Source organism: Rana temporaria, chromosome 4 (assembly GCF_905171775.1).
Source record: "Rana temporaria chromosome 4, aRanTem1.1, whole genome shotgun sequence".
Classification (NCBI taxonomy): domain Eukaryota; kingdom Metazoa; phylum Chordata; class Amphibia; order Anura; family Ranidae; genus Rana; species Rana temporaria.
Window position 1 is genome coordinate 72,451,784 of NC_053492.1, and position 19,361 is coordinate 72,471,144.

At 43.9% G+C, this 19,361-nt stretch overlaps 1 protein-coding gene across 3 annotated transcripts in view; it reads left to right on the forward strand.

The window, feature by feature from the left end:
* The window catches only part of MATN3 (matrilin 3), a 44,226-nt gene that overhangs the window by 14,610 nt on the left and 10,255 nt on the right, over nucleotides 1–19,361 (forward strand). The window contains exons 3-4 of one of the 3 annotated variants that reach the window (XM_040348546.1): nucleotides 7,997–8,119; nucleotides 11,139–11,261. In XM_040348546.1, coding sequence (XP_040204480.1) covers nucleotides 7,997–8,119; nucleotides 11,139–11,261 — 246 coding nt within the window. The remainder of the gene's footprint in view (nucleotides 1–7,996; nucleotides 8,120–11,138; nucleotides 11,262–19,361) is intronic. The other 2 variants (XM_040348548.1, XM_040348547.1) reach the window with 2 other exon arrangements.

A 19,361-nucleotide genomic window follows, 5' to 3' on the forward strand; every position in this document is an offset into this window, starting at 1 on the left:
TCATTGGTATCAATGGAAGGAATTATGCCCCATAATTGGTGTCAGTGGGAAGAATTGTGGCCATTTGATGGTGTCAGTGGGAGGAATAGTGGCCCATTGTTGGCATCAATGAAAATAATTATGCCCCATCGTTTGTGTCAGTGTGAAGAAATTTGGCCCTTTGATGTTGTCAGCGGGGAGTAATAGTGGCCCATCGTGGCCTATCGTTGGTATCAATGATAGGAATTATGCCCCATCGTTGGTGTCAGTGGGAAGAATTTTGGCCTTTTGATGGTGTCAGTGGAAGGAAAAGTGCCCCATTGTTGGCATCAGAGAGAGGAATTATGCCCCATTGTTGATGTCAGTGGATAAATTGGTTCCTCAAGGGCCAGATAAAGGCCAGCAAAGTGCCCCAGTTTGGAGACCGCTGCCATACAGCATCTGGCCAAAATCTCTACATGGTGCCGGCTCAAGACTTCTCTTGTGTCAATGCCACATTGATCACATCGGCCTGTAAGAAGACAATGCTGCACTACACCCAAAGGTTTGTAACAGCAACAAATGTATTCATATAAAAGAAAAGCACCGAAATCTGACATTATAGCTGATTTCAACCACTAGGGGGCTCTATCTGGCATAGAAAACCAATAGAGTGGGTTTATAATAGTATGAAATAGTTGTACCCAATGATATTGGTGTTGCCAACTCAGAATTTATTTTTAATGATAGTGACAAGTGCACAGTAAATTATGAACATCTTATTTTTTTAATGATTGCTTTATGAATTCGGCACTGCGTCGCTTTAACAGACAATTGCGCGGTCGTGCGACGTGGCTCCCAAACAAAATTGGCGTCCTTTTTCCCCCACAAAAAGATCTTGCTTTTGGTGGTATTTGATCACCTCTGCGTTTTTTTTGCGCTATAAACAAAAATAGAGTGACAATTTTGAAAAAAAATCAATATTTTTTACTTTTTGCTATAATAAATATCCCCCAAAAATATATAAAAAAACTTTTTTTTTCCTCAGTTTAGGCTGATACGTATTCTTTTCGTATGTAAAGTAGGTATAAGGAAGGAAAAAAGTGAATAGCAGACTGCTGCCCCCCCCTAAAACATGTTGTCCGAGGAAAACATAAAAAATATAAATACAAAAGATGGGGGTGGTGGCGCTGTCTGTTATAGTCCCCGTGTGTGTGTGAGGAGGTATATTGGAGCATGGCTGCTTATCCCTGATTTTGGATTCAAGTTTGTGCAACTGTAAGGACACTTACTACCAAACCAAAAGACTGGTCAGACTACAGATAAAGTGTGTAAGGAGAGCAGCCTACTCTACTGTTTGCCCCGCTGTGGAATTTAAAGAAAACGTTGGGATAATCGAGTGCCTGGAGATCTAAGCTGAGGAGCGCCTGGTGGAAAGTCTTACCCACGCTTGTTACCCCTGCAGGGGTGTTCAACTCTGGTGAGTGGGGACACATAAGGGGGAGCACCGGAGCCACAGCGACTGCACTCTAAAGTATTTGTCTGTTCACCCAGCAAGTCACCATGATGACACCCACCGAATGAACTTTATACCTGCTACCGTCTATTTTTAATTTTATTTTTATATATATATATATATATATATATCTTTTTATTAATTCACAGCTGCAAGTTGGAAGGACTATTTTTCCTACCTTATTTGAATTTATGTCAGATTATGCACATTTGATTGATTTATTACACGTTTGCATCCAGTGTGGATGATAGAAGTATTTTTACTATGTATAACATATCTTTACCTCACTGAATGGTTTATGTATACACTTAATACACCACTGCTTACGGCTTGCCACTAGCCAACTGGTCACACTTTGAGTGCACTTGCACTTATATATATATATTTTTTATTTTAATACTTTTGGCATCACATTTATTTAGGTATTTTTAATACCGCCATCTAGTGGACAGAAAGTACTACTACACTACTAGGCAATTCGTTTGGTCATTTACTTTGTTTATTTTGCTGACCCTCGCTATCTAGCGTAGGATTGTCCACAGGTTCACACCCTGGTCACACGGGGACTATAACAGACAGCGCCACCACCCCCATCTTTTGTATTGATACGTATTCTTTTACCTATTTTTGGTAATAAGCGTTTATCGGTTGGTTTGCGCAAAATTTATAGCGTTTACAAAATAGGGGATAGTTTTATTGCATTTTTATAAAAAATATTTTTTTTACTACTTATGGTGGCGATCAGCGATTTTTTTCGTGACTGCGACATTATGGCGGACACTTCGGACAATTTTGACACATTTTTGGGACCATTGTCATTTTCACAGCAAAAAATGCATTTAAATTGCATTGTTTATTGTGAAAATGACAGTTGCAGTTTGGGAGTTAACCACAGGGGGCGCTGAAGGAGTTTTGTTTCACCTAGTGTGTGTTTACAACTGTAGGGGGGTGTGGCTGTAGGTCTGACGTCATCGATCGTGTCTCCCTATAAAAGGGATCACACGATCGATGCAGCCGCCACAGTGAAGAACGGGGAAGCCGTGTTTACATACGGCTCTCCCCGTTCTTCAGCTCCGGGGACCGATTGCCGCACTCCAGCCGCGATCGGGTCCGCGGGACCCGCGGTCCTGGTCCCGGAGCTTCGCGCGCGCCCGCAACCCACGGCTGGGTACTAGTACAGGACGTACCTGTACGTACATGTGCCCAGCCGTGCCATTCTGCCGACGTATGTGCAGGAGGCGGTCCTTAAGTGGTTAAGAATTACAGTGGAACCTCGGGTTGCGAGTAACGCGGATAACGAGCGTTTCGCAATACGAGCACTATATTTTGAAAAATCCTAACTTGGTTTGCGAGTGTTGTCTCGCAAAAGGAGCAGGTTTCAGGCCAAAACGGTGCATTACCGCATTTGGCCTGAGGTGGGGGGGCGCCGGAGCTGTTCGGAAATGCTCGGAAAGACTCGGAAATACTACATTCCCAAACCTTTCTGAGGTTTCCCGAGCTGTCCTCAAGCCTTTTCGACTGTTTCTGAGGCTCTCCGGCGCCCCCCGCATGCGGTATTGCATTCCATTGAAGTCAATTCGGAACAAATTTTAGTTTCCACTGACTTTAATGGGGAAACTCGCTTTGATATGCGAGTACTTGGGATTACAAGCATTCTCCTGGAATGGGTTATGCTCGTAATCTGAGGTTCCACTATACCCAACATTTTCAAGATCTAATTGTCATTGGGACAGAAAGTAAGGTGAAATATTCTGAACAGAGGCACTCGGCCTCGGACGAGAGGACATCCGTGATAGGCGGAACACTGAACAGAGGCTCTGCTGGGGAAATTTGTGTTCCGCCTATCACAGAACAGCCTGAGGAGGAGGCGTGGCTTTTGAATAATGGATGGCCGCCGTCTCACATACTCTGCAAACAGGAGAAGGTAGGGAGATCGTCGAGGCAGGAAATGGAATGGTACAGTGAGGTCGGCAATGGCACAGTGAGGCATGTAATAATTGCACAGTGAGGCATGTATAATGGAAGAGTGAGGCATGTATAATGGAAGAGTGAGGCATGTATAATGGCACAGTGAGGCATGTAATAATTGCACAGTGAGGCATGTAATGATGGCACAGTGAGGCATGTATAATGGCACAGTGAGGCATGTAATGATGGCACAGTGAGGCATGTATAATGGCACAGTGAGGAATGTATAGTGGCACAGTGAGGCATGTAATAATTGCACAGTGAGGCATGTAATGATGGCACAGTGAGGCATGTATAATGGCACAGTGAGGCATGTAATAATTGCACAGTGAGGCATGTATAATGGAAGAGTGAGGCATGTATAATGGCACAGTGAGGCATGTAATAATTGCACAGTGAGGCATGTAATGATGGCACAGTGAGGCATGTAATGATGGCACAGTGAGGCATGTATAATGGCACAATGAGGCATGTATAATGGCACAGTGAGGCATGTAATAATGGCACAGTGAGGCATGTAAAATGGCACAGTGAGGGGTCATCTTATACGGTGAGTACAGTATATCCCAAAACTAACATTTTAGCTGGAAAATTAGGGGGTCGTCTTATACGCCCAGTCGTCTTATATGCCGGCAAATACGGTAAGGCTAATTTAAAAAAAATAACATGCATTGATTATATTATTTACGTCAAGCTGATATATATATATATATATATTGTATTGAAAATTCTCTACATTACCCAATTTGGGGAATGGACACATTTTAGACAGTTTACTGTTTTTTGTGTGTTACTATTCATCCTTATTGTTTGAAACCACTGTAATAATAAATCAAGCAGGAATTATTTTTTGCATATCACTGAACCACAAAGCTGTGTTGTCTATGACCCTTAGGCCTCGTATACACGACCGAACATGTCTCCTGAAACTGGTCCGCGGACCAGTTTCCGCGGACATGTCTGACCGCGTGTACGGCCTGCCGGACCGGATTCCTGGGCTAGCGGACAGGTTTCCAGCGGACAAAAGTTTCTTAGCATGCTAAGAAACTTGTCCGCTGGAACCATGTCCGTCAGACATGTCCGATGGTCAGTATGACTCATCGGACATGTCCGCTGGTTATGACGTATAACCAGCGGCCCGAAATCCCGCGCATGCGTTGAATTGATTCAACGCATGCGTGGAAGCATTGAACTTCCGCGTCAGAGAACGTCGGTGTCGTATACGTCACCGCGTTCTCTGTCCGCGGGGATTTTGGTCTGATGGTGTGTACACACATCAGACCAAAACCTTCCAGCAGACATGTCCGATGAAAACGGTCCGCGGACCGTTTTCATCGGACATGTCTGGCCGTGTGTACAAGGCCTTAGTGGCAAGATTTTCCCCTCCGTTGATTCTGTGTCAGGTAGGGCTTTAACGAGTTGAAGTTTCTGCTTCATCTCTCTGAAGCTCATTCTCAATGCATGTCTAGGAAGAATCCACTATGGGGCTGGTGACAGAACAAAACGTGGATTGCGACACTTCAAAAGGTTCTTATATCTCAGACACACCTTGTTCAAAGGCATACAATATTTCCTTTACTTTATGAGATCAATCTGATCTTATATCCTTGGAAAAAAATCTTAACTCACCGGCTACTTTACTAGGTACACCTGTTTAATTGTTTGGTAACACAAACTGCTAATCAGCCAATCACATGACGGCAACTCAATGCATTTAGGCATCTATACGTGGTGAAGATGACTTGCTGAAGTTCAAACCGAGCATCAGAATGGGGAAGAATAGGGGATTTAAATGACTTTGAATGTGCCATGATTGTTGTTGCCAGACGGCCTGGTCTGAGGATTTCAAAAACTGCTGATCTACTGGGATTTTCACAAACAACCACCTCTAGGGTTTACAGAGAATGGTCTGAAAAAGAGAAAATATCCAGTGAGCGGGAAGTTGTGTGGAAGAAAATGCCTTGTTGATGTCAGAGATCAGAGGAGAATGGGTAGACTGGTTTGAGATGATTAAAAGGTAACAGTAAGACAAATAACCACTTGTTACAAACCAAGGTATGCAGAATACCATCTCTGAATGTACAACACACCAAGCCTTGAAGCAGATGGGCTACAGCAATAGAAGACCATTCCGGCTGTCACTCCTGTCAGCCAAGAACAGGAAAATGAGGCTACAAATCGCACAGGCTCACAAAAATTGGACAATCGAAGATTGGAAAAATGTTGCCTGGTCTGATGAGTTTCGATTTCAGCTGCGACATTCAGATGGTAGGGTCAGAACTTGGAGTAAACAACATGAACCCATCCTGCCTTGTATCACCGCTTCTCCTCGTGCGGCGCCCACCTTTAGGGTAGCCACTCCACGGCGCCCCGGCAAATGGCCTTCTGGGCCGGGGTGTGGAGCAATTGATCTGCCGCTTGGGGACTCAGTAGTCGACTGAGTCCCACCTAAGAAGGTCCTGGGCTGCCCGTCCTGTTGGAGGAGGCTGTACGGTGGAGAGTCTGCCTGAGGAGTACCAAGAGAGGCTGGTGTTCCAATAGGGGCCTGACCATCCATCGGAGACCTGGGGAACCGGACACTGAGAGGCTGAATGTTGGCCGCCTATCAGTCGGTACCCAAAAACCTAAACTACCTGAAGGAGATCCAGGTGTCAAGTCCAGTCAAGGGGACTTCTGTCCACTATTTTCTGCAACCATTGGGAGGGTCTGTGGCAGAGACTTAACCCCAAGTTTGAGTGTTATTCTGACTGCCAGGCTTGTGAGAGAGGCCTGCCCAGGTGCGCTAAACCCATTCCGGCTGGAGTGGCGAAGTAAAGTTTGTCGTCGGAAGCAGGACTGTTTCATTTTACCTACACCTGAATCTGTATTCCTCTATTCTTCACCAAGTTCAACTGTTTTACCTTGTTGGGTAAATAAAAGCACAAGAAAAAGAGACATTCCATTACTACGGCTCTCATCAACTACCCTAGACGGCGGAGTCACAGAGGTAACATGCCACCCAAAACAAACCAGCAGCTCCTCCGGGGGTAGTGCTACATTAATATGGACCAAACTCTCTGAGGAATGTTTCCAACACCTTGTTGAATCTATGCCACGAAGAAATAAGGCAGTTCTGAAGGCAAAACGGGTTCCGCTCTTGTACTAGTAAAGCCGCGTACACACGATCATTTTTCGGCATGAAAAAAACGTTGTTTTTAAAAAATGTAATTTTAAATGATCGTGTGTTCTGAAAAACGACAATTTTTTTTTCGAACATGCTGCATTTTTTAACGTCGTTTTAAACTATGTCGTTTTTCGGGTTGTAAAAAATTATCGTGTGTGGGCTAAAACGATGTTAAAAACCCACGCATGCTCAGAAGCAAGTTATGAGACGGGAGTGCTCGTTCTGGTAAAACTACCGTTCATAATGAAGTAAGCACATTCATCACGCTGTAACAGACAAAAAAGTGTGAATCGTCTTTTACTAACACGGAATCAGCTAAAGCAGCCCAAAGGCGAATGGAACTTCCCCTTTATAGTGCCGTTGTACGTGTTGTACGTCACCGCGCTTTGCTAGATATTTTTTTTAAAACGATGGTGTGTGGGCAACGTCGTTTTAATGATGAAGTTGGAAAAACGTTGTTTTTTCAACATGCTGAAAAACAACGTTTTTTTTCATGCTGAAAAATGATCGTGTGTACGCAGCATTAGATGCACCTAATAAAGTGTCCAGTGAGTGTATATGACTGCTAGTGGCCATAGCCAGCCAATGAGACCTACAATTCAATCAATCCTTGCATTCCTCTGACACATGCACCAGATTTCAAAGTAAAATGAGAAAGACTGGGGGGAAAAAAAAAAAAAAACACTTCCATCCATCATTATATTTTATACAGTCATATATGTAGAATGGGGGTCTGGCCTGTGATGTTTTGGTTAGTAAGAATCATAATTTAGGAGGATCTGATTTTCTGCCTCTAGAAACACGTAGAAAGTATACAATGCCTCCCAGCACATAATAGGCAGTATTCCAGGGTGATAAAAGTGAAAACTGAATGGTGTGAACTTTAACAAATTGGTTGTAATAATTGTTTTATTTTTAATATACTATACCTCAAACATATTAGTTATAATTTAGGATGCTTTCACACTGAGGAGCTTTTGAAGCGCTTTTGCGTTAATAAAAGCACCTGAAAAGCTCAAGAAACATGCTTCCCTCTAAATTCTATGTGTTCACACTGGGGTGGTGCGTTTCCGTTGCGGTGTAAAAAATCCTGCTTGCCGCATTTTTGGAGCATGTTTGGTGAGTTAAAAAAAAAAAAAACACAAAAAATGGCCCTTCCCATTGAAAACAAAAAACGTGGTAAAAATTCATCGAAACTCACCCACACGTTTTTGGTGCAGTTTTTGAGTCACGAGTCCTTTAAAAACCGAACCACAAATGCGGCAAAATCACAAATCAGTGTGAGAGTAGCCTTATGGATGTATTTTAAATCTGTGTATTTTGCAGTAGCATATTTAAAATGGTAATAGAATCACCATAAGCATGTCATTTTATCACTTTTTCTTTTTTAGGTGTAGACTTTTGTGCCGTTGGAAGACATGACTGTGAACATATATGTGTAGCGACGGCTACATCATACCAGTGCAAGTGCCGCAACGGCTATATTCTTAATCCTGATAAGAAGACCTGTTCACGTAAGAAACTCATTTTAAAGGACGATAAATATGAATAAATGAATCAATTTGAACAAGCTAGAATTCAACCTGAATTTCAAGCGGTATTAATCCCAACAACAAAAACAGAATTTCCTGACAGACTCCATGGCAGCCTACGTGTGGGTTAATCCCACCTCTCAAACCTCATAGGACCCTACTCCCATAAATCTTTGCTTCTAGTCAGAGACCATGTTCCTTTTTTGTCCTCCTCCTAGGACCAAGGTAGTCTTACCTTAAAAGTTGCTTTCGGTCTAGTCCTGGTGGTTTGCACGTGAAAACTGACGATTCAGGCGGTGTCTATCTGGAGTCCAACAATCTCAGCTATTAGCAGGGTGGACACAGGCAGTGAATGCAGCAGTGCCTTTTTATTTTATTTTATTTTTTTATACCACTTCAGACTCCACCAAAAAGGAACACGAGACTTGCTCACGTTTTAAATGCTTATAACGTCTCTTCTATGGTTTCGCATCATGTTTGGTTTTTCCCTCTTAGCTGTTTTTTTTTTTTTTATATTGTTAATTATATTCATTCTTTCTTAGAAAATTATTCATAATTGAACAGGCCAACAGTGGTAATAAACCCCCATTTCCTCAGGGCGGAGTATAGCTAAAGTGTTAACCTACCTCTTCCATTTATTCCCCCCAACTCCTGCCCCTCCCACCAGATCAAGTCCAATGCGGTGACGTAAAACACAACGACGTGCTGAAAAAAACGAAGTTCAATGCTTCCAAGCATGCGTCGACTTGATTCTGAGCATGCCCGGGTTTGGAACCGATGCTTTTGCATACTAACCATCGGTTTTGACCTATCGGTTACCAGTCCATCAGTTCAATTTTAAAGCAAGTTCTAAATTTCTGGACCGAAGGGTAACGGACTGATGGGGCCCACACACGGTCGGTTTGGACCGATGAAACTGAACTTCAGTCCGTTTTCATCAGTTTGGACTGATCGTGTGTACAGGGCCTTAGTCCATTAATATTCCATATAATAACGATATTCCATGTTTTAATGGCTTTTCAATGATACAGAGCTTTTCTATTGGATTTAGTGTTTTATCGTCTCTAATCGGCTGTGGTAAAGTGCTCACGAAGTGCTTTAACTGGAAATACTCCCATTCACTAAAATGTTGATCCCACTCCACTGTTTTTAAATCTTGTCTTAACCTTATTTTACCTTGTGTGACAATGTCCCTTAACTTTGTGGCTCCCAATTGCTTTCCCATCCGTGTCTTATTGCCTGGTGGAAAAAAGTTTGTGCCGGCTAATGGAATTAACGGAGAGTTGTACTCCCATTTTTCCCGCCTGTGTAATGTGTCCCATATTTTAAATACGTTCTTCGTTATACTGTGAGTGTCCGTGTTCAAATTTCTAACTTTAGGTGGTATCCAAACATTCTTATATAATTGTGTCATGCTTAATGTGTCTTCCATCTGTACCCACTTCTTTTTAGTGTATAAATTTGTCCATTCTGCTAATCTTGCTAGTATTACCGCATGGTAGTATCTTTTTTATATCTGGGAGTGCCAACCCCCCATTTTTTTTTTACGACTGAGAAGTGTATAATTTACTCTGGCCTTTTTACCCTGCCAAATATATTTCAAGATTACCGTTTTAATTATCTTAAAGAAACTTTGTGGTATTCTTATGGGAAGCATTTGAAATTTATAGATTATTTTCGGTAGTATCATCATTTTGAATGCGTTGATCCTACCTACCCATGAAATAGGTTTCCTTGCTAAGTTTTTCATATCTTGTTTTATTTCATTAATTAAGGGGACATAGTTGGCCAGATAGAGTTTTTCCACTGTGGGTGTGATCTTTATTCCTAGGTATGTTAAAGTTTTTTTCTCCCAAGTAAATGGGAATTCTTTCTGTAGTTCTTCTTCTTTTTTATCTAGGCCCAAATTAAAGATTACCGTTTTTATAGGGTTTATTTTGAAATTGGAAAGTTCCCCGTACTTTTTTATTTCTCTTATTACATTGGGCAGTGAAAGTCTGGGTTTAGTCAAATATAGGAGTATGTCGTCTGCGTACGCCGCCACCTTATGTTCCTCCACCCCCACTCTCATCCCCCCTATATCCGGATTGTTTCGAATTTTAGCTAATAATGGTTCCAGTGATATTGCATATAGAAGTGGTGAAAGCGGGCAACCCTGTCTGGTTCCATTTATCATTTCAAACACAGACGACACACTCCCATTGACCTTCACCCTGGCCGTCGGTTGGTTATACAGATTTTTTACCCATTTCATAAATCTGGGTCCCAGGCCTATGCTCCGCAAGGTATCCATCATAAACCCCCAGTCGACTCTGTCAAATGCTTTTTCCGCATCTATTGACATAAGTACGACTGGGGGTTTCTTCTTTTTGTCTTGCTGTAGTAACAGTATGGTTCTTATGCTATTATCTCTCCCTTCCCTTCCTTTTACGAATCCCACCTGATCCACGTTTATTAGGTCTGGCATTAATGTTTTTATCCTCGTTGCCAATATTTTGGGCGATAAGAGCACAAAGTTCCATCTTTTGCGGTTTTAGGTATAATTGAAATGTTGGCAAGAAGAGATTCTTTTCTTATTTCTTCCTTTTCTCCTATTCTATTAAAGTAATTGCACAGCTCTGGGACCAAGAGTTCTTTACATTTTTTATAGTACTTAATCGGTAATCCATCCGGGCCTGGGCTCTTACCCCCTGACGTTTCCTGAAAGGCCGTATTTTTGGAGCATGTTTGGTGAGTTAAAAAAAAACAAAACACAAAAAATGGCCCTTCCCATTGAAAACAAAAAGCGTGGTAAAAAATTAATCAAAACTCACCCACCGTTTTTGGTGCAGTTTTTGAGTCACGATTTCTTTAAAAACTGAACCACAAATGCGGCAAAATCACAAATCAGTGTGAGAGTAGCCTTATGGATGTATTTTAAATCTGTGTATTTTGCAGTAGCATATTAAAAATGGTAATAGAATCACCATAAGCATGTCATTTTATCACTTTTTTTTTTTAGGTGTAGACTTTTGTGCCGTTGGAAGACATGACTGTGAACATATATGTGTAGCGACGGCTACATCATACCAGTGCAAGTGCCGCAACGGCTATATTCTTAATCCTGATAAGAAGACCTGTTCACGTAAGAAATTAATTTTAAAGGACGATAAATATGAATAAATGAATCAATTTGAACAAGCTAGAATTCAACCTGAATTTCAAGCGGAATTAATCCCAACAACAAAAACAGAATTTCCTGACAGACTCCATGGCAGCCTATGGGTGGGTTAATTCCGCCTCTCATACCTCATAGGACCCTACTCCCATAAATCTTTGCTTCTAGTCAGAGACCGTGTACCTTTTTTGTCCTCCTCCTAGGACCAAGGTAGTCTTACCTTAAAAGTTGCTTTCGGTCTAGTCCTGGTGGTTTGCACGTGAAAACTGACGATTCAGGTGGTGTCTATCTGGAGTCCAACAATCTCAGCTATTAGCAGGGTGGACACGGGCAGTGAATGCGGTGCCTTGAAGAGTTTACTAGCCAGCCATGGGCAGGCAAGCGGCAACATGGCCAAACGTCCTAGCTATTAGCAGGAGGCCTCATCTTGGAATGCCCAAGTCGTGCAGTATGAGCAGCATAGCTCCCAGTTCCAGGCCGGATTAAATGGGTGCCGTGGTGGTAAATTTTTTCTCTTTTACATGGCAGCTGTTTTTGTTTGTGTTTTGTCTGTCCTGGCTCCATTTCTCTGGCAATGGCCGCTGGGACACATCTGTGGTGTGCGCAGTGACATCATCACAAGGCGGCAGGTTTAAATAGCTGTCAGATACAGTTATTTTCTGGGACACCTTGCAAGCTTATGTAGCTGCTTCCCCAGGCACAGGTCTTTGGCTCTAAGGTAAGAGGCTATGCTGCACACCTTGTTTTTGTGATAATCCTGCTTTATCATGCCTTGCCCTTATTATATGCTGGTTGATTGCTTTCAGTTTTGTGCTCCTTCTGCCATGGATGTGTCACCGCCCCCCAGTGGCCAACTCTTACGCTGCAGGTAGGATGGAATTTTTTCCCCTCTGCCTGTTTGTGTGGGTCTTTGATTCAGGAGCATGTTAACTCTTTCTTCCCCTCAGCCCCTCTAGGTCTGAACATCAGCTTTCCGCACGTGAAGATAATGACAATTCTAGGTCACAACATCATCATTCAAAGTCAAGTTCTAGACGTTCTAGATCACCCTCTAGACACCATAGAAAGGAGTCCAGATCCACATCTGGGCGTCATTCCCACCGCCATTCCAGCCACTCTGGAAGAAGAGTTTGCTGGGGATGTAGGGCTCAGGTCTCGGAAGGTAAATCCCTCTGTGAGCCATGCTATTCCCGAGCTGTAAGGGAAAGAGGAGATGAAGACCAACAAGTGGAGGCTCTGGTCAGAAGAGTGGTCCAGGAATCCCTGAACAATTCTGATTCCAGCTGTACAATCATCCCTCCTGTTGACCCAGCACCAGTTCTTGTGCAGGATAACCCTGAGGCTCCGGGTCCCTCTCAGCATAAACGCTCCCCAAGTGAATCCTCAGATAGTGAGGTGGAAAGTGTTAACAATACCCCAGGCTTTGATTTTTCTCTAGTTCCAAACTTGGTTAAAGCTTTAAAGTGGGAAGATCCGGTAGAAGCACCTTCTAAACAAAGGAAGTACTTCAAACAGCTCAAAAAGGAGCGCCCAAACTTTCCCCTTTTAGGTGAACTTGGAGAAATTATTACAGATGAATGGGCTGGCGTAGAAAGGAAAAACTCATTGCTTTCTAAAATAGCAAAAATATACCCATTCAAGAGTGAAGAGGCAAAACATTTAGAATCAGACCCTATGATTGATGCAGCTTTAATGAGGCTGGTAAGACACGTTACACTTCCTCTGGAAGATACCGTTTCCTTCAAGGATGGTTTGGAGAGAAAGATAGATACGGATCTCAAACTTATATATATTACGGCAGGCATGGCTTGTAAACCAGCTTTGGCCCTTGCAGCCCTGTCCATAGCAATGGAGGCCTGGACAGATGAAGTGGATTCTACCCTGGCAAGCGTCTCTGAAGACATAGCCAGGAGCATGCCAGTCCATGAACTAAGAATGGCATCGGTCTTTTTGGGAGAGGCCTCCCTTGACATTATCCGCTTGGTAGCACGGGTCATGCTCTCTTCCGTTACAGCTAAACATGCCTTGTGGCTACGCCCTTGGGTAGCTGATCCTGCCTCTAAACAGGCATGGTGCAGGATCACCTTTCAAGGGTCTTCCCTTTTTGGGAATAAACTCGACAGCGCCATCACCCGTGCCACAGGGGGTAAGTCGGGGTTCCTCCCCCAGGATCGTCGTCCTTTTGGTCAGAGAAGATCTTTTTCTAGGCAAGATCAGGATCGCGCAAGAGATGCTCGTCGGTACAAACCTGGTCGTGAATTCAGGAAGAACTGGAGAAGAAACCAGCCTTCTGGTCAGAAATCCACAAAGGGGGCTTCTTCTGGTGGATGTGAGGCTTCTAAGTCTTTTTGATATAGGGTCAGCTCAGACGGAACAAGTTGGAGCTCGGTTACTTCAGTTCCGACATGTCTGGGCAGCCTCAATAAAAGATTTCTGGACTGTCAAAACAGTATCTTCAGGTCATTTTTGGACGTTTGTCAATCCACCCACACTTCAGTTCGTACCTACAGCCCTACCCTGCTCAAAGTAGAAGAGACAAATCCTTCTATCATACACAAACTCTCTCTTGGCCCAGGGCGCCGCCATACAAGTGCCACCAGCCGAAATATTCCAAGGCATGTACTCACTCCTGTTCATGGTTCTAAAAAAGACCGGCTCCTGGAGACCAGTGATAGACCTGACACATCTAAATACCTTTATTAAAAAGGAAAAATTCAAAATGGAGTCACTGCTTACAATACGTCAGACGGTTCAACCAGGCGACTACCTCGTCTATGCGGGAAATCTTTCCCGGTGGCTACTGCAGAAGAATCTCCTCAACTGCCATTCCATAGCCCCCATCTCCTGGATCACAATTACATTGGACGCCAGCAACAGAGGCTGGGGGGCACTCTGCCTGAAAGATGTAGCTCAGGGAAAGTGGGACTTCCCGTCCCGAAGGATAATATCCAATGTCCTGGAACTCCGAGCAGCCTTTTGTGCTCTACAAGCCTTTCTTCACTTGATAAAGGGGTCCCTCAGTTCTCCTAAGGCTGGACAACACGTCAGCAGTATCGTATATCAAGAGGAAGGGAGGCACTCGCAGTCTATCCCTACTGGAGGAGGTAGATCCAATCATGTCATGGGCTCAGACACATTTGACAGATCTGACAGCTGTATATCTTCCCGGAGCTCAGAACGTACAGGTTGATTTTCTCTCGAGAACGTCACTCGACAACAAAGAGTGGTCTCTCCACAGCGAAGTTTTCAGTTGGATCCTGTCCCTGGGAATTGTACTGGAAATGGATCTGTTTGCGTCTCCGTGCAACTTCAAACTGGAGGAGTACTACACAAGATGTCGCTGTCCCCAGGCCTTCGGGTGGACGCCCTGACGGATCAGTGGAGGTTCCGCAGAGCCTATGCCTTTCCCCCAGTTCCTGTCGTTCTCTGGTTTCTGTCGAGACTCAGGTGGGAGGAGGCCGAGATAGTGGCGATAATTCCATACTGGCCCAACAGACCATGGTTTCCGTTGTTGTTACAACTGAGCTTCCGGGATCCAGTTATGCTCCCAACCAGACCAGATCTCCAGTTGCAAGGAATAACCCCTCATCCACGCCCAACCCATCTACATCTGATGTTTTTTGAGAGGGGAAGGCTGGAGGCATTAGGTTGCCCAAGCAGAGCAATCTCTACTTTATTGAATGCTAGGAGAGCAAGCACCAACAAGGTCTATCAAAGAATCTGGTCAAAATTCTCAGACTACACTTCTACCATGGATGGTTCTCCTAATTATCCCAGTATACAAGATGTTCTAGGTTTTCTTCAGACAGGTCTTGATCTACCCTTTTCAGTTAGCTCCTTAAGGCCTCGTACACACGACCAGACATCCGCGGACCGTTTTCATCGGACATGTCTGCTGGGTGATTTTGGTCTGATGTGTGTACACACCATCAGACCAAATTCCCCGCGGACAGAATACGCGGTGACGTGGCGGCGACGATGAAGCGGCAACGTGCGCAAACCCGGAAGTTCAATGCTTCCACGCATGCGTCGAATCACTTCGACGCATGCATGGGATTTCGGGCCAGTGGACGTGTCCGATGAGTCGTACTGACCATCGGACATGTCCGACGGACAGGCTTCCAGCGGAAACGTTTCTTAGCATGCTAAGAAACTTTTGTCCGCTGGAAACCTGTCCGCTAGGCCGGAAAACTGTCCGGTAGGCCCTACACACGGTCGGACATGTCCGCGGAAACTGGTCCGACGATCCAGTTTCAGCGGACATGTTCGGTCGTGTGTACAAGGCCTAAGAGTTCAGGTTTCGTCTATCTCTTCCTTCACAGGCATATCCTGGGCTAGACACACTCTCGTCAGGCAATTCTCTAAAGGAGCAATGAGGCTGAGACCTCAAAGGAAACCGAGGTTCTCCAAGTGGGACCTTCCCCTGGTCTTGGACTTTTTCTCAGAAAAACAACACATGGATCAACTATCTATCAAGGATCTCTCCCTCAAAATTGTCTTCCTTGTAGCCATTACATCGGGTAAGAGGGTTTCCGAAATTGGTTCTCTAGGATCCAAGGAACCATTCCTTACTTTCTTCCCGGATTGTGTAGTAATGATTCCTATGCTAGGATCGAATCCTAAAGTGACATCGGTATTTCATGAGAATCAAGAGATCGTTCTTCCTACCTTTTGTTCATCTGAGAATTCTAATATTCATCCTCTGGATGTCGGAGAAGTTTTAAAGCAATACTTGGAAGCCACAGCGTCTTTCCGCCAATCTGATTATCTGTTAATTTCCTTTTATGGGAAAAACAAAGGAATGCGTGCTTCCTCCAGAACCATTGCAGCATGGATCGTCTAAGCTATCCAAGGGGTTTATAAAGCGAAGGGTTTGGCTCCTCCAGAAGCGGTGACCGCTCATTCTACTCGGAGCATTTTCACATCATTGGCGGCTGCCCGGCATGTCTCCCCAGAATTGATCTGTAAAGCGGCCTCTTGGTCGTCGTTAAATACATTTATGACGCACTGTTGCATGGAACCGTCTTCTTTGTCTTTGGTTAATTTTGGTTTACATGTTTTGTCAGTTGACGGTGTCAATTAAACCTTTTTCTTTAACCAACAATTTGCCCACCCGGGTGTGTATGACTAGTAATTTCCCTCACGTAGGCTGCCATTGAGTCTATCAGGAAAATGGAAAATTTATATCAAATACTTACCGTAATTTTCCTTTCCTGATGGACTTCATGGCAGCAGGAGTTCCCTCCCTTTGCTGGAGTAGGCTATATTACAGAACATGGTCTCTGACTAGAAGCAAAGATTTATGGGAGTAGGGTCCTATGAGGTATGAGAGGCGGGATTGACCCACACGTAGGCTGCCATGGAGTCCATCAGGAAAGGAAAATTACGGTAAGTATTTGATATCAATTTTCCATTATATTGCAGCTTAACAATCCTCAAATATGATGGCTGCATAAATATATATTTTTTTTACCTTGTAATCCAGCCAATAACATGCTTCCTGTCTTAGGGTGTCTCCACTCTAGATGGAGGACCAACTGAGACACCATTGGGTAGAAGAATTTTCAATCTGTGGAGAGTGGCGTTAGATGCAATAGCAGACTAAAACCAAGTACACACAGGACAAATGCTGGCCAGTTCAATAGAAACCTGTGTATGGCCTGCCGAAATCTCATGACTGAAAAAGGCCTGCCAACTGGCTCCCAATCAGTGCTCTCAGCCAATGACCAATCACTTTAATGTTATTAAAAATACTTTTCCTTTTCAAACTGCAGCCACTGAAATGTTCTGTAAAATTCAATGCAAATTGGCAACCTAGAGGATAGTAATTTCCTGCTTGTTTGATTGGCTAACTGATTTTCCCAGAAGTCCGCACTTTGAGCATGCTTAGCAATAGGAATGATATTTTTGGTGAGATGCTCCCTAAGGGTTAATTACTTCAGGGATGCAGACACTGCAACTTTCCTCAGAACTAGAAAGGTGCATCATCTTATTATATTGAACACAGACACTCCCATTTAGGAATCAGTATTCCAATGATAGTGAAACATGCAGCTTATTCTTAAGAACAGAAACAGGTATAAATCTGCAACAAAGTTTGAAATACTTAGGCCACTTTCACTGTCTGATCCGGTCGATTCAGATCCTTGAATGTTTCTTGGATCATAGTTACATAGTAGGTGAGGTTGAAAAAAAGACACAAGTCCATCAAGTCCAACCTATGTATGTGATTATATGTCAGTATTACATTGTATATTCCTGTGTGTTGCGGTCGTTAAGGTGTTAATCTAATATATTTTTTAAAACTATCGATGCTCCGTGCTGAAACCACTGCCTGTGGAAGAGAATTCCACATTCTTACTGCTCTTACAGTAAAGAACCCTCTGCGCAGATGAGAATCAGTTGTTTACCTGTTTCACTGTATTTTGATGGCTCCATGGCTGGACAGATTGTACCTGTCAAGGATACCACATGGAGCATCCAGCAAGGGTGATCAGATCAGTTGGCTGTACCTTAACCACTTGGCGCCCAGAGGACGTTATAAGACGTCCTGGGCTTTGTGGTTCTTTGAGGGGCTATATCTGAATGATGCCTGAAGCTACAGGCATCATTCAGATATCGGCATTTTCAGCCGGCGATTCCTTACACCAAAGGAATGATCATAGCGGCTGTTCCGCCGCTTGATCGTTCCTACGGGCGGCGAAAGGGGACGTCCCTCCCCCCTCTCGCCGCCCTCTGGTGCTTCTACCGACTCACCTGTGCGATCGGTGAGTCGGTGACAGGAACTGCCGGCCCCGGATGCAGATCATAGAGATTTTCGGCGGACCAGATGGTCGCCGAAGTCTCTATAATCGTCGGAGGCCGGGCGCGACGTTATGACGTCACGCCCGGCCTCTGCATTGTAAAAAAACGGCGCCGATTCGGCTGTGAAGCGGTGATCGTTTTTTTTTTTTTATCCTTCCCAGCCTAGTGGTGAGATGTGGGGTCTTATTGACCCCATATCTCACCGTAAAGAGGTCCTGTCATGCCATATTCCTATTACAAGGAATGTTTACATTCCTTGTAATAGGAATAAAAGTGATACAAAAAAAATTAAAAAATTTAAAGTGTCAAAATATAAAAAAAAGTAGTAAAATTAACAATAATAATAAAAAAAAATTAAAGTGCCCCTGTCCCCGGTAGCTCGCACGCAGAAGCGAACGCATACATAAGACCCGCCCACATATGAAAATGATGTTCAAACCACACATGTGAGGTGTCACCACGAACGTAAGAGCGAGAGCAATAATTCTAGCCATAGACCTCCTCTGTAACTCAAAACATGTAACCAGAATTTTTTTTTAAAGCGTCCCCTATGGAGATTTTTAAGTACCGAAGTTTGGCGTCATTCCGATAACAAAAAACAGGACAAATAGTGGGGGTAAATCTCCGTAACGGGGGCACAGATCGCAATAAAAACTGACAGGTGTTCTAATCCTTCTCAGCTCTATCCAAAACTAAAAAAAAAAAAAAAAAGTTTGCCTTTAGTTATACTTTAAAGAATCAGGAACCAGACTGAATATGTTTAAAATAATTTTATTAAGGCAAATTACACACTTGCAACACCAACCCCAGTAAACCATAAACTGACAAATAAACGTGACAGTGCAAAACCCCAAATAATAAACAAACTATGTGTAAGGAGCACACAAGGATAGGAGACAAGGGGAGCGGGGAGCAGGGAGTGGGGAGCAGAGAGCAAGGAGCAGAGAGTATGCTCAGACTTGCAGGAAGACTGTCACTGAAGCACTGACTCTCAGTTATGGGTGGGCTTAAAGGGGTGTTCCAGCCTTTTTTTATGTTTATTAAAAGTCAGCAGCTACAAAAAGTGTAGCTGCTGGCTTTTAAATAAACAGACAATTACCTGCTCCACCGTTACAGCGACGCGCCGGCCGGGGCGTCTTCATTCCAAGTGTGGGCACCCGGCCGTGACAGCTTTTGGCTTCACAGCCGGGCACCCACTGCACATGCACGAGCGTCACTGCGCATGCGCGAGCGGCTCTGCGCCGTCCGATTGGACAGGCGATC